This window comes from Hippoglossus stenolepis, chromosome 23, assembly GCF_022539355.2.
Source record: "Hippoglossus stenolepis isolate QCI-W04-F060 chromosome 23, HSTE1.2, whole genome shotgun sequence".
NCBI classification, from domain to species: domain Eukaryota; kingdom Metazoa; phylum Chordata; class Actinopteri; order Pleuronectiformes; family Pleuronectidae; genus Hippoglossus; species Hippoglossus stenolepis.
In genome coordinates this window covers 554034-569033 of record NC_061505.1, presented here as the reverse complement: position 1 = coordinate 569033, position 15000 = coordinate 554034, and the positions used below count along the sequence as shown (strand labels likewise).

The 15000-nt window shown below is 49.6% G+C and overlaps 3 protein-coding genes across 4 annotated transcripts in view; 2 read left to right on the top strand and 1 right to left on the bottom strand.

Annotated features, from left to right (window-relative positions):
- The window catches only part of LOC118102365, a 6244-nt gene extending 165 nt beyond the window's left edge, over positions 1 to 6079 (top strand). The window contains exons 1-8 of the mRNA XM_035148477.2: positions 1 to 79; positions 1336 to 1677; positions 1765 to 1869; positions 3107 to 3157; positions 3247 to 3570; positions 4994 to 5317; positions 5408 to 5740; positions 5818 to 6079. The exon at positions 1 to 79 is cut by the window's left edge and continues 165 nt beyond it. Coding sequence (XP_035004368.2) covers positions 43 to 79; positions 1336 to 1677; positions 1765 to 1869; positions 3107 to 3157; positions 3247 to 3570; positions 4994 to 5317; positions 5408 to 5740; positions 5818 to 5909 — 1608 coding nt within the window. The 5' untranslated portion in view covers positions 1 to 42 and the 3' untranslated portion in view covers positions 5910 to 6079. The remainder of the gene's footprint in view (positions 80 to 1335; positions 1678 to 1764; positions 1870 to 3106; positions 3158 to 3246; positions 3571 to 4993; positions 5318 to 5407; positions 5741 to 5817) is intronic.
- A 1403-nt stretch (positions 6080 to 7482) lies between these two features.
- Positions 7483 to 9748, top strand: LOC118102687 (low affinity immunoglobulin gamma Fc region receptor II-like). Its single transcript, XM_035149049.2, has 6 exons — positions 7483 to 7952; positions 8226 to 8267; positions 8390 to 8650; positions 8725 to 8964; positions 9043 to 9156; positions 9253 to 9748. Exons 1-6 carry the CDS (start codon positions 7928 to 7930, stop codon positions 9342 to 9344), a joined length of 774 nt encoding a protein of 257 aa, XP_035004940.1. The 5' UTR covers positions 7483 to 7927; the 3' UTR covers positions 9345 to 9748.
- A 600-nt stretch (positions 9749 to 10348) lies between these two features.
- dlg4b (discs, large homolog 4b (Drosophila)) overlaps positions 10349 to 15000 on the bottom strand; it is an 18142-nt gene continuing 13490 nt past the window's right edge. The window contains exons 8-20 of one of the 2 annotated variants that reach the window (XM_035149603.2): positions 14692 to 14828; positions 14465 to 14615; positions 13958 to 14226; positions 13608 to 13710; positions 13426 to 13522; positions 13142 to 13318; positions 13031 to 13068; positions 12899 to 12946; positions 12684 to 12785; positions 12430 to 12602; positions 12061 to 12170; positions 11869 to 11960; positions 10349 to 11749 (exon numbers count right to left, since the gene is read on the bottom strand). In XM_035149603.2, the coding sequence (XP_035005494.1) occupies positions 11643 to 11749; positions 11869 to 11960; positions 12061 to 12170; positions 12430 to 12602; positions 12684 to 12785; positions 12899 to 12946; positions 13031 to 13068; positions 13142 to 13318; positions 13426 to 13522; positions 13608 to 13710; positions 13958 to 14226; positions 14465 to 14615; positions 14692 to 14828 (1604 nt within the window). In that variant the 3' untranslated portion in view covers positions 10349 to 11642. The remainder of the gene's footprint in view (positions 11750 to 11868; positions 11961 to 12060; positions 12171 to 12429; positions 12603 to 12683; positions 12786 to 12898; positions 12947 to 13030; positions 13069 to 13141; positions 13319 to 13425; positions 13523 to 13607; positions 13711 to 13957; positions 14227 to 14464; positions 14616 to 14691; positions 14829 to 15000) is intronic. The other variant, XM_047338939.1, reaches the window with a different exon arrangement.

Genomic DNA, 15000 nt, shown 5'->3' with positions numbered 1-15000 from the left:
TTGTATTCACACGTCATCAACATACGAATTCACCTGCTCACGATGAAAAGGTTTAACGGGTTCGTGATCGTCCTGCTCGGTAAGAAAATACGTTAACAGGGGAGGAGGGAGGTGGGAGGAGGTGAGGGGGGAGGTGGGAGGAGGTGAGGTGGGAGGAGGTGAGGAGGGAGGGAGGAGGAGGGAGGTGGGGAGGAGGGTGAGGTGGGGAGGAGGTGGGAGCAGGTGAGGAGGGAGGTGGGAGGAGGTGAGGTGGGAGGAGGTGAGGAGGGAGGTGGGAGCAGGTGAGGAGGGAGGAGGGAGGAGGTGAGGTGGGGAGGAGGAGGTGAGGTGGGGAGGAGGGAGGTGGGAGCAGGTGAGGAGGGAGGTGGGAGGAGGTGAGGGGGAGGTGGGAGGAGGAGGTGAGGAGGAGGAGGGAGGGAGGGAGGAGGTGGGAGGAGGTGAGGTGGGGAGGAGGGAGGTGGGAGCAGGTGAGGAGGGAGGTGGGGTGGGAGGAGGTGAGGAGGAGGTGGGAGCAGGTGAGGAGGGAGGGAGGAGGTGAGGTGGGGAGGGAGGAGGTGAGGTGGGGAGGAGGTGGGAGCAGGTGAGGAGGGAGGTGGGAGGAGGTGAGGTGGGGAGGGAGGAGGTGAGGTGGGGAGGAGGGAGGTGGGAGCAGGTGAGGAGGGAGGAGGGAGGAGGTGAGGTGGGGAGGGAGGAGGTGAGGTGGGGAGGAGGAGGTGGGAGCAGGTGAGGAGGGAGGTGGGAGGAGGTGAGGGGGAGGTGGGAGGAGGTGAGGTGGGAGGGAGGAGGTGAGGGAGGAGGGGGTGGGGAGGAGGGAGGTGGGAGCAGGTGAGGAGGGAGGTGGGAGGAGGTGAGGTGGGAGGAGGTGAGGAGGGAGGTGGGAGCAGGTGAGGAGGGAGGTGGGAGGAGGTGAGGAGGTGAGGAGGGAGGTGGGAGGTGGGAGCAGGTGAGGAGGAGGTGAGGTGGGAGGAGGTGAGGAGGGAGGTGGGAGCAGGTGAGGAGGAGGTGGGAGCAGGTGAGGAGGGAGGAGGTGAGGTGGGAGGAGGTGAGGAGGGGAGGAGGGGAGGTGGGGAGGTGGGAGGAAGGAGGAGGTGAACAGGGGAGGAGGTGAACAGGTGAGGAGGGAGGAGGTGAACAGGGGAGGAGGGTGAACAGGTAAGAAGGGAGGAGGTGAACGGGAGGAGGTGAACAGGGAAGTAGGTGAGGACGTGAACAGGGGAGGAGGTGAACATGTGACGAGGGAGGAGGTGAACAGGGGAGGAGGTGAACAGGTAAGAAGGGAGGAGGAGCAGTTTCCTAGAGATTGGCGGATGATGTCTCGTGTCTGTGTCCTCACAGTTTCCCAGCATGCCTTGTGTGTGGAGGTGTATGAGGGGGCGGAGTCTGTCCTGCTGCCCTGCTCCCCTAATGTCTCTCAGGTGGATGGAGTTTTGTGGAAGCGCAGCAGCTCCATCGTTCACGCTCGTAAGCAGAGCGGCGACGACCTGAGGCTACAGGACCAGCGATACGTCAACCGAACATCGATGAGGAGCGACGCTCCGCAGAGCGGAAACCTCAGCCTCCTTCTGACCAAACCCTCCGTCAGCGACAGCGACGGCTACACCTGCATTGCCAGACACAAGGGACAAGACCTGAACCGTACATTGGTTCCACTGATGGTCAGAGGTCCTGTAGAAACAGGTCAGAGGTCAGAGGTCAGAGTAAATGTGTAATCTTTTTCATTTGACTTTCTTTTAATTCAATTTGAATTGTTGTTGTCGACTGTAGAATCATCGTCAGTTTTGGTCGAGGTCCTCGTTCCCCTGGGAGTGATTGTTGTTCTCGCCATCATCTTCATCTTCTTTTGTTGGAAAAAGAGAAGAGACAGAGAAGGTAGGTCGATTTACCCTCCTGTGTGTGTGTGTGTGTGTGTGTGTGTGTGTGTGTGTGTGTGTGTGTGTGTGTACTTCCTCAGGTCTGCTGGTGATGGGTGACACCCTCTGGTGGTTTCAGTTAGTTCACAACAGTTGACACAACATAGGAACAGTTGTTGTGGTACCCGATGGGGGGGCAGTCATGATCGTCAACGGGGGGGTTTGTGAACATGTGGGGCCTGACCGCCTGACGAGAGGCAGGAGGTTGTTGGCCCAGTCCCTCACTTCGGGTGAAGCCTGAGAAGCTTCGTGGTCAGACCTACTGTCTAAGCTAAGCTCAGCATGATAGTTACGTGTCAGTAAAAAGACGGAGCCTTCTCTCCGCACTCTGCGTTCATTCGGTCTGTATCTGTACTCGTTTTCTGAAGGCTTACAGATACAGACCAAACCAACGATTCACACGGCCTGGGAGCTGGTCCTGCAGGGGAGGCTGCTCAGGTCCACTGGGGTCCAGGAAAACTCTTCAGCTGCTGGTTGAAGGGGTTGAAGATTAGTCTCAGGGCAGAGTAAGGTTACTGATAAGAGATCAGCTCCATTGCTCAGAGGTCGGGGTAGGTTTCTCCTCATGTGTCTTCTTGGAAACACTTGATGGTTTTTAGATGTTCTCACCTCCAGGGGTCTTCTGTTGAGAGGCTCACGGCTCCCTTTGGGGTTGCCTGACTGCTGGGTATCTTGGGACTTATATCGATTTTCTCACTGGTAAGATGGGAACCTGCTTTGGTGGAAGTCCATGTGGTAACGGTTCAGCTTTGTCTTTGAGTGATTCTGACCTTTGTCAGACCGAACAAGTCTTGAGGACCCTTGGCCTCAGTTTGCTGAGCTCCTCAGCAGGCCATTACATTCGGGAAGTCTACATGGGAGAGCCATGTTGTTCACCACCAGAAGCTCCTTCTCGCTCCACAGGTGAGGATTTAGTGCTGGTTTCAGGCTCCTGCTGCTCAGCAGGAGTTCCCGTTGTTGGATGGTTGTGTGTCTTGGTTTTACACCCAGGTGATCACTGATCTGGTCTTCATCGCAGCAGTTATTCTGGTCTGTGGAGACATCAGAACTGGAACTTAATGTCCAGCTGTTTCATCTCAAACTCTACATTTAACTTGTAGTAATGTGAGATACTGATGTGACATTTGACAAAGTAGTAAGAGTGACTTGTAGTGTAATTGTTTTTTACTTGTGTGGTGTTGAACATGTCTTTTTAGGTCGACACGAGTCATCCAACCAGGTGAACCTGGAGCCACTCTCCACTTCAGGTCCCGTCCCCTCATTAATACACAAAACTTAAAACATTGAACTGATGAAAAATGTGCTGCTGCTGACGTCGTGTTTTTTATCCTCTCAGTCCTAAAGGTGGAGGTGGAATCAGGGGCGGAGTCTGTCCAGCTGCCCTTCAAAACCACAGCTGACCTGTCCGAGGACGACAAAGTGGAGTGGATGGACAGAAGCGACATGAAGGTCCACGTGTATCAGAACATGTCAGATCAGCCTGAAGAACAGCACCAGGCTTACAGAGGCAGAACACACATGAGTGAAGACCCCCTGAGAACCGGTGACCTCAGTCTGACCCTGAAACACCCCACAGTCAGAGACAGCAACACCTACAGCTGCACCATCAGCAGGGACGGACAAGTCCTGGGGAGAAAACAAGTGGAGCTACAGGTCAAAGGTCAGTGCTGCAGACACAGGTCAAAGGTCAAAGGTCGGTGCTGCAGACACAGTGAGACGGGTTTCTTGACTGATGTTGAACATGTGTTTTATACACTTTGTGGAACTGCTACTCCAAATCTGTTTATATCCAACTTGTAATCAGATTTAAGTCTGCACAGAAAAAAGAGAAGAAATATATATTTTTAAATAAGATCCAAACACATTTAGATGTTGAAATTAAATTTAATTAAGGGCTCGTTCACACCTTGTTTGTTTCAGAGCCTCAGGCTCTTCAGTTAGGGTTAGGGTAAGGTTCCTCAGAGCAGAAGAGGTGTTCTGGGTCTGGATCAAACTGAACCAGGTTCTGTTGGTTTGCAGTGAAAACACTTTGTTGGTTAGTTTGGACTTTTGGACCAATCACAGGAAGTAGAGACAGAATTAAACAGAAGAAGAAGAAGAAGAAGAAGGGGAAGCAGCTGCAGTCTTCACGAGGACGTTCATTTGGTGTTGAGTACTGTAGTACTGTGGAGTACTGTCGTACATGGAGTACTGCAGTACTGTGGAGTACTGTCGTACGTGGAGTACTGCAGTACTGTGGAGTACTGTCGTACGTGGAGTACTGCAGTACTGTCGTACTGTGGAGTACTGTCGTACTGTGGAGTACTGCACCTGAAGGTACTGACACTGCAAGTGATACCATCATGATGTTACCATGGCAACCAAGTGAAGCGCTTCATTCATGTTCTCCATTCAAACAGAAAGACTATTCCCCCCCCAACTGACAACAAGCCCAGGTCAGACGCCGTCTGCAAACCAATCAGAGTCAAGTATAGGTAGACTCCGCCCACGTAGGTGATGACGACAGGACGTACGTATGTCAGACAGAATTCTTTAGTCCCTAAATTACAATGTGAAACCAAAACTACCAGATCAAAGGAAACTATGAACCAACACATGAAGCCTCAGACTTATTTCTATAGATTGTCTCTCTGGGAACACTCTGACCAAACACATCAGATTTCAGTCTTTTACTCCCTCGCAACACGACACAAGACAAATCCAGAACGATCATGTGACTGTTTGTGACCAGAGCAACTGAAGAGACCTGCACTGATACTTCACAGATGGTCAACCTCCATTTCTCTCACTTCCACGTTGGGAAGCCACATCATCAGTTTACCTATGTCATCACCTCAGCAACAAATACAGGCTGCACCCACAGAACTGATCTGATCACTTCCACGTAACAACTTCTAAAATTCAGTTCCATTTGTTTTGATGGAAACAAATATCGTTATATTCACAGTAGCATTTGTAGCACTGATCATCTCCAACACCTGGGTTTGGTTTCCAGATCTCTGTCCCCTCTCACCCTCTGGTCTTCAGCTTTCTCTTCAACTCAGTCATCTGCATTGCTGACGTTGTGTTTTTTATCCTCTCAGTCCTAAAGGTGGAGGTGGAATCAGGGGCGGAGTCTGTCCAGCTGCCCTTCAAAACCACAGCTGACCTGTCCGAGGACGACAAAGTGGAGTGGATGGACAGAAGCGACATGAAGGTCCACGTGTATCAGAACATGTCAGATCAGCCTGAAGAACAGCACCAGGCTTACAGAGGCAGAACACACATGAGTGAAGACCCCCTGAGAACCGGTGACCTCAGTCTGACCCTGAAACACCCCACAGTCAGAGACAGCAACACCTACAGCTGCACCATCAGCAGGGACGGACAAGTCCTGGGGAGAAAACAAGTGGAGCTACAGGTCAAAGGTCAGTGCTGCAGACACAGGTCAAAGGTCAAAGGTCGGTGCTGCAGATGCAGGTCTGTACAGCTGACCGTGTGGTTTGTTGTCCTCTCAGTCCTAAAGGTGGAGGTGGATTCAGGGGCGGAGTCTGTCCAGCTGCCCTTCAAAACCACAGCGGACCTTAAGGACTCATCCTTGAAATGGTTGCTTGAGGAATCTGAACCATCAAAAACAGTCCATGTTTTTTGTATCGACCCTGATGTGCCTGAAGAACAGCACCAGGATTACAGAGGTCGAACACAGATGAGTGAAGACCCCCTGACAACCGGTGACCTCAGTCTGACCCTGAGACACCCCACAGTCAGAGACAGCAACACCTACAGCTGCAGGGTGTTTTATCAGGGACTCCATTTCCTGATAGAGAAAACTGTGCAGCTTGAGGTCAAAGGTCAGAGTTTGTCTCTTGTTGTTGGTTTGTGTCTGTCTTATTGTCCTCTGTCTCATTGTCCTCCGTCTCCTCTGCAGATGGAATCCTGGGCGAAGATGAAACGATCAACAATAGAAGAAGCAGTTTCACTGATCCAACTCCTCTGATGGCGGATCAATCCGACCAATGAATTTTATCTGCCTGTTGTTATCCTGATTTCTGTCTCGTCAAGTTTATTCTTTTCCTTCTCCGAGTCCAGAGCTGTAGGATCCAGATCTGTTACCACTGCTGAGCTATTACCAATACCTGTGGTTGTTGTTGTGACCTGGTGCTGTTGTAATGAATAATATTATTACCTCACTGTCTTCTGGTCAGAACTTCATATTCATACGTTGCTGAATGTTTGGAACAAATTAATGCCACGAGTTAGTAAGGTGTGACAACGAGGACTCCTCCACTGACCAGGAGTGGTCAGATGGAGATGTTGGTGGACGTGGGCCAGCGGCTCACAGTCCCATCACATACTGTCACTAAGATCTGACCTGATGCTCTGGTCCAACACCCTGCTCCTCGTCTGCTTGGTAGAACTGACAGAACCCTGTGAGGATAATGTTGAATAAGAGGGAAAGGGTGCGGTATTCAGACACGGGATTTGAGGCAGAGCATCGAGACTGGAAAGCAATAGTTTGACCTGTGGAGGTCGGCTGCAGGAGTTTCATTCCAACATCCACCATCAGGTTGCTCAAAGATCTGGGATCCATGGACAGGTCCTGCTCCAGACCATGACAGAAACATCACACACTGCAGAACGCTGCAGCCAACGGCTCTGGATCAGGAGGAAAGATCCCAACTGGGCCCAAGATGCTAGAGACCTGTACCCAGATCAACCTGTGGGGGGCCGGCCTCAGAAGAGGGTGTCTGGTGATTAAAAGGCCGAAACACCTGAGGACACTAATGTTCACAACTGAAGACATGTCCCGAACATCCGCTGGTCACTAACATCCGATTACATCAACTAGCGGGAGGCATTAATTAGTGTGGCTGAATATACATTACGTATTCTCCATCTTGTCCTATGTTCTAAAATGGGACAGTGTTTATTTTAAAAAGACATAGAGGTAACGATGTCTGATCTACTGAGCGGCCACATGGTTTTCATAGTACTTTCATAGTGCTGCCATACAAGCCAGTAGCCAGTCACATTTACCTTTAGCCTCAGGTACCCTCATCCTGTATCGTTGATTACAAGGTCAGAACACCTGATGACGCTAAGGTGCACAGCTGAAGTTATGTCCCTAACATCCGCTGGTGGCTGCTAACACCTGCTAACACCTACTAACACCTGCTAACACCTACTAACACCTACTAACACCTGCTAACACCTCCCTACACCACCTACTACCGCTAACTAACACCTACACCACGCTACCTGCTACACCGCAACACCTGCTAACACCTACTACACCTGCTAACACCTGCTAACACCTGCTAACACCTACTAACACCTGCTAACACCTACTAACACCTGCTAACACCTACTAACACCTGCTAACACCTGCTAACACCTACTAACACCTACTAACACCTGCTAACACCTACTAACACCTGCTAACACCTGCTAACACCTACTAACACCTGCTAACACCTACTAACACCTGCTAACACCTACTAACACCTACTAACACCTACTAACATACTAACACCTGTCTAACACCTACTAACACCTGCTAACACCTGCTAACACCTACTAACACCTACTAACACCTGCTAACACCTGCTAACACCTGCTAACACCTGCTAACACCTGCTAACACCTGCTAACACCTGCTAACACCTGCTAACACCTGCTAACACCTGCTAACATCTACTGGTAGTTGATAACCTAAATTGTTCAGAAGACCTTGAAACACACAAGAGATATTCACCACCTTGTCCTATATTCTAAAAAATTTTGTGACAACAAGTTATTAAAGCGTGACAGAGAAAGATCACTGAGATGTGATACAAATGAATGATGAGTGATGAAACATCTGGGAATCAAACCATGGTCACTATCACATAGCTGACAATGGTCTGACAGAGAAGGTGAAGACGCTGGTGAACCAGTGAGCTGCTCGTGTGTCGACATATTTTTGGACACATGGTTCGTGACGTGTTGAGGTTGTTAACGGGGAAGTGAAGCTGCAGCTCAGTCGTCCTCGAGAAGACATGAAGTCTGTGTCTCTGCTGCTGGGTGAGTCCAACACACACTACATTCATTCATCCATCCCTTCATCCATTACGTAGAAACCTCGCTCAGTAGATTGTGTCTTGTTTGACATTATTGTGACAAATTGAAAAGTCTCGTTCAGCTGTTTTATTCTTTCTTGTTATATATATATATCTGAGCAGTCCTCAGGTGGACAGAGGACACAGGGTCTTTCTGTTACTGTCCCAGGACATATGGTGATGACATCATGTTTGACCACCGTGGTGTGCAACGTCTTTCACTGACCTCTTGTTACAGGGCTGTCTGTGCTGCTGCTGTCTGGACTGACAGTTTCTGCAGGTGAGCTTACTGTAACTAACTGTAACTGTAACTAATATTGTCACGAACTGTAACTAATATTGTAACTATCTGTAACTAAGTGTAACTACTGTTGTAACTAACTAACTAACTGTCTCCTTCAGTCTCTCTGAGTGTCAGTCCAAACCTCCAGCAGTTCTTCAGTAAAGACTCAGTGTCTCTGAGTTGTGTTGAAGGAGGACAGACAGGTGGACAGATAATGAAGAGGACAGCAGGAGGACAGACAGGTGGATGTGGACAGAACTTTGAGACGATGAATGGTTCGTCCTGCAGCTTCCCACATTTATCTTGTTCAGACTCCGGAGTTTACTGGTGTGAAACCAGCGATGGACAAAAGAGTCAACAGGTCAACATCAGTGTCCGAGGTACAGTCTTCACACAGCGTCCAAAGACAAACTGTTTGTTTGTTGTTTACCTGTGGGTGTATCCTTCTCTTCAGATGATCCAGTTATCCTGCAGATCCCTGCACTTCCTGTGCACACAGGAAGTGATGTCACACTTCGCTGTAAAAGCAAAAACGGGTACTGTGAGACAGCGTATTTCTTCAGGGACAAGGTCTACCTCTCCTCCGAACTAGAGGAAAAGTGGATCGTCAGAGACGTGAGACGGACGGACGAAGGGAATTACTCATGTTCTACTGAAACATATGAATCTCCTCACAGCTGGCTCAGGGTCGCAGGTGTGTGACATCACTTCCTGTTTTCACTTCACACACACAAGCTGAAAATAAACAGAACCAGGTGTGGTCTCTCCACAGCTCCACCCCCTCCTCCCTCCTCTGTGTTCAGACTCTTCTGCCTCCTGGTGGTCGTCTGTCTGTTCTGCATCTGCTCCGTCATCATGATGTCAAGGTGCTGCAGCAGGATGACGGGTACACACATATACACACACACACACAGTAACACACATATATACACAGTAACACACACACAGTAACACACACCTGAACTTGTTAAATTGTCCACAGAAAACAAATCAGCCGTTTCCATGGAGATGACCCCGTGTGTTGAAGAGTATGATTACATCACTGCTGATGTCATCACTCACCATGATGTCTGAGCGGAATGCATCGCTATAGAGCTACTATTAGCATCACCAGCTGTTTGCTAACGTTATCATCACATGCTGTTTTATTAATGAGTTATGTTTTTTTATTTCTGACATTTTTCTTCGTGGTTTCCTTTCTTCTTCTTTGTCGTCGACTGGACACTCTCTCTCCCTGAGGTACAGACTGGTACTGCAAGATGAGCCAGGCCAAGGCTTGCTGCTCAGCGTGCTTCAGTAGATGTGTTCAATCAATATTAATATTATATCAATATTTAAACTAAAGAACTCTTTAACAGAAGAAACAGGAAAGACGTCCTGTTTCTTCTGGAACTTTCTGTTTTTGTTTTTCAGTTTGAACATGTGACGCTTCAGCTGCTTCCAACAATAAAAGATGCAAATATACAAACATTTAAAAACGTTAAACATGTTTCATTCTGATGTTTTATTATCTTCTCACAGACACAAGTTCTCACCCTCTCACCCCATCATTCCCCCAATCTCTCACCCCCTCACTCTCTCACCCTCTCACTCTCTCACCCCCTCATTCTCTCACTCTCTCACCCTCTCACCCAATCACTCTCTCACCCCCTCATTCTCTCATTCCCCCAATCTCTCACTCTCTCATTATCTCAGTCTCTCATCCTCTCACTCTCTCACCCTCTCACTCTCTCACCCAATCACTCTCACCCCCTCATTCTCATCCTCTCACTCTCTCACCCCATCACTCTCACCCTCTCACCCTCTTACCCTCTCACTCTATCACTCTTTCACCCCATCACTCTCTCACCCTCTCACCCCATCACTCTCTCACTCTCTCACCCTCTCACCCCATCACTCTCTCACTCTCTCACCCTCTCACCCAATCACTAACTCTCTCATCCCTCATTCTCTCATTCTCTCACCCCATCACTCTCACCCTCTCACCCCCTCATTCTCTCATTCTCTCACTCTCTCACCCTCTCACCCAATCACTCTCTCATTCTCTCATTCTCTCACCCCATCACTCTCACCCTCTCACCCCCTCATTCTCTCACTCTCACCCTCTCACCCTGTTACCCTCTCACTCTATCACTCTTTCACCCTCTCATCACATATCTCAGTTCAGTTTCTTATAATAATTTATTTTCATTATACAACAAGTGTGTGTGTGTTAGTGTGAGCTTGTGTGTGTACATATATATATATGTGTGTGTGTTAGTGTGTGTGTGCATGTGTATGTGCGTGTGTATATATATATATATGTGTGTGTGATGATATTACATCATCAATAATTATGATCATTATATTAATTATTAGAATAAGTCACATGACCCCAATCTTTGGATCCATCCTCAGTCCCAGTTGCCGTGGTCACAGGACTCCCAAAGCAGTGTGGGTAATAGAGTCCTATGTTGGAGACATGGGAGTGGGCGGGGTGACAGGTGACCATGCCACGCCCCCACCAAGCCCAGGTAAGCATTGGCTGCACCCCCAGCTTGCCCCCCCTTCTCGTCCTGTTCAGCAGCAGTGAATCATGGGTACTGTAGTCCACAGTTATGGCAGCATCGACCTACAGCCAGGGATTGTGGCTCAGAGGTCTTTAGCTCGGACTTTTGGGTAATGTAGTCCTACTGTGCAGTCACTGCAGCTGGGAACATGGGAAATGTAGTCCTCAGCCTTAAAAAAGTTTTTGATCTACTTCCTGTCCACACTGTCCACTGCAACAGAGGGGGGTGATGGGTGTGTGGTGAGGGAGGATTGTGGGTGTTGTAGTCCAGTGGTTGTTTGATAAGCCCTGAATAGACTGTGTGTTTGAGCCCCATCATTTTATTTACAGTCACACAAGTCTTTATGTACACAACACAAACGCACACACACTCACCATGTTCACATCACATGAATCAATCAATCAATCAATCAATTAATAGATAGATAAATAAATGAATAGGATAATATAAATACTTCAATACCAACTGAACTCTAATGTCTCAGATTCATTATTTACTGATAATACACGAGTCCATCACTCGTCTGCATCTTCTCCTCACACACACACACACACACACACACACACACACACACACGTGGAGAGACAGACAGGGACGCCCTCTCTCGCTCGCTCGGTTGCCATGGTGGCAGCAGTCATCCAATCAGCTCCCCTGTCATCCTCCCGTGACTGTAAGTAACTAAAATGGTAAAAAGACCAAAGTCTGCTCTCCATCAGGCCACGCCTCTGAGGAGGAGGTGCTGTGGGAGGGCTGGGTGGCCGAGGAGGGGGGCTGGTGGAGGCCGTTTCCATGGTGAAGGTGCCCGCGGTTTGACACTGGCCAATCAGAGTCTGTCGCGGGCGGGGACCCAGATGTAGGGGCCGCTCTGCTCCTCGATGACGGCTTTGACCAGGTGGTAGACCTCCTCGAAGCTGTCGCCGTGCACAATGGCTGCGTGCACACACACACACACACACACACACACACACACACACACACACACACACGCACTGATGCTCCGTGTTTTTTTTCATGAAATGAATGAAATTGAAAGTAAAACCTTTTTTTACCTGTGAAACACTCGAGGAAGTCTTGTTCCAGTTTCACGGCTCGTTCCAAAGCTTTCCTCGCCTGATCCTCCGACAGACGCTTGTTCAGATCCCTGCACACACACACACACACACACACACGCGCACATCGTGCTCGGTTATTCAGGTGTAAGCTGACACAACAGTAACGGTGTCTTGACCTCACAGACTCACAGGATGTTCTCCAGGGATCGTGGTCGGATGAAGATGGCGACAGGGTGGAGCTGAGCCGCCTGAAGCCTCCTCACGGCGTTGGCCGACACGTCAAGGATGCAGTGTTTCCCCTGGTGAACACACTCATTAAAACATCACTACACGTCACCATAGCAACTAAAAACATCCTAATATCCCAACAAACAGCGATCGTCACCATGACAACAAGTCATAATAGTCATAATGTTTTATTAAACAGCAGAAACCTTGATATCCCAGAATCACCACACAGGCAACTTCCTCACCGTGGGAACCACAACATCCCACAAGCAATTCTTTAAAGAGGGATCAGTTTTTATAAACATCGCCATAGTAACCAGCCTGTCTCACCTGCTCGGCCACCTGTCTGACGCTCTGCACCGACGTCCCGTACAGGTGGTTATTGTACTGCCCCGCCTCGATGAAGCGATGTGATTGGATGTCCCGCTCCATCTGTTCCCGTGACGACACAAAGTGGTAGTCCCGCCCGTCGACCTCGTAGTCCCTCTGAGGGCGAGTTGTGTCTACAGAGAGAGATAGTCACACGACTGACTTCCTGTTTGTCGTCTGATGTTTCCTGCAAACACCTGAGGAGGGAAACTTACGAGGGACACATGAGCCGAACTTGTCGGGGAACTCGGACAACAGGTCGTCGTTGACTCTGTCTTTGGTCGGCCCCAGGATGATGACGGGACGAGCGTAGTCCACTAACAACACAGAGGAAACTTTATTTACACCTGCTCATTATTGTTATCACAACAACACAACTGTCAATCAATCAAATTTGAAAATAAGGTTGAAGGTTAAAGGTCACACTGACCTTCAATTTGAGTGATGAGCTCGTAGCTGTGAACGAACCCTTCTCTACCTGTAGAGAAAAGAGGACAGAATCCATCAGTCCGTTGTTAGCGTCAGGGTGAGGTCAGGGGTCAGGGGTCAGGGGTCAGCTCACCTTTACTCTTCATCCTCGACCACTCCTTCCTCTCAACCCTGAAACAAATACACATGTTCAGACTCCAGGACTAACATCACAACCAGCACCAATCAGACATCCTGTCTTCACCTGTGTTTGGACGGGACGTATCCCAGCTCCTCCAGCTCCCCCTGCTGGCTCACTCTTCTCGCCTGCCACCACTCGTCATCTGCACTGTCCATCACATGAAGAACTTCCCCAAAGTTGAAGTCCAGAGCTTGTGATAGGACGCCACAGTCCCACTGCTTGTCGTAGTCAAACAAGGCCCTGAAACAGCGACGTGGACAAAGATGACAGCGAGACATCACGTGACCTCTAACAGGAAGTATGAATGTGAGCTTCCTGGTCAGGTGCGGTGACCTGGGACACGTTACCTGATGTAGAAGCTGCGGTTGGCTCTCAGACTCCCAGACGAGCTGTTCATCATCTGCTCCCTCAGGTCGTGGATCTTCGCCTCGAAGCGACTGTACTCTGCAGGGCACGACATCACCATGGTAACCATAACGTCCGAGTCACAGCGGTACACAGATCAATGACTTTTAGTGCACGAACTCACCCTCTGGTCTGTACTGTGCTACTATGGTAACCGTCTGTCCTGCGTTCTTCAGAGCCGCCGCCGCCTGCTCATGTGTCGCGTACCTGAGGTCCACGCCGTTCACCTGGACAAACACAGACCGTCACCAGGAGGTGGCGACTGCAGATAACCAGGACACTCAAGAGAAAATGTCCTGAGATCAAAGACATGATAGAGGATTCAGAGCGAGCACAGTTCAGAGAGAACCGCCGCCGCCATGGTGCTCATTGTCTATGTGCTGCCTCCTGGTTTCTGAGAACCTCTTCTGGAGATCTGGACTGTGTACTTACACTGAGGATCTGAGGATCTGAGGATCTGGTTTCTATACTCACACTGAGGATCTGGTCTCCTTTCCGGAGCTCTCCACTCAGGTCTGCTGGTCCTCCTGCGAGGATGAAGGAGATGAAGATTCCCTCTCCGTCCTCTCCACCGACGATGTTGAAGCCCAGACCGGTGGAGCCGCGCTGAACACAAACTCTGCGAGGCTCCCGTGAGTAGTCGTCCTCTCCCATCATGCCCCGGGGGACGGGTGAGTATCGTCGTGGCGATGGAGGAGGGAGGGCTTGTGGGTAATCACACATGTAGTCTGGCTCCATATAGGCTGCAAAGACCACAGAGAACTGATCAGGACCTGGTCCTCCACTGCTCCTGGTTCTCAACGAGTTCCACCATCAGCACAAATAGAACTCTCATCAAGAACCAGGGTTTGACCTCAAGGTGGCGCCAGAGTAACGATCAGATCCCAAAGAACCGTTCTCTTACACCTCTCAATGAGGTGTCACAAGTGTGACAGATGTGACAGATGTGAAAGATGTGACATTGTTTACAGGTGTACGTACAGCTGGTCAGGTCGGGGGGGCTGTATCGATCGGACGGGTGAATGTATTGCGAGGTAGGAGTGGCCACCTTCAGGTAGACCACCTCCCCTGTGTTCTTCAGGGCCGACACGGCGTCTTCATGCAGGACATCCTCTAGAGACACGTGGTTCACCTGTCAGAGGTCAGAGGTCAGAGGTCAGAGGTCAGGTTACATCCCTGTCTATCATGTGTCATGTGACTTTACGCACAGCCAGTATTTTGTCCCCGATCTGTAGCCGTCCATCGCGGTGTGCAGCCCCGCCCTCGATGATCTTGGTGACGTAGATGCTGTTGTCTCCAGGAACGTGTTGGTTCCCCGCCCCACCTGCGATACTGAACCCGAGACCTGGACCAGACAGAACCGGTACGTTTAAAGAACCACTGATGGCAGCAGAAGCACAAAGGTTCTGAAATGTAGTTCTTAGAGAACCCTTTGAAAACCAGTAGAACCAGTGAAGAACCTTCATGTTATTAAATAAAATACAAAATGTAGAAAATATGTAAGAGACAAACACAAA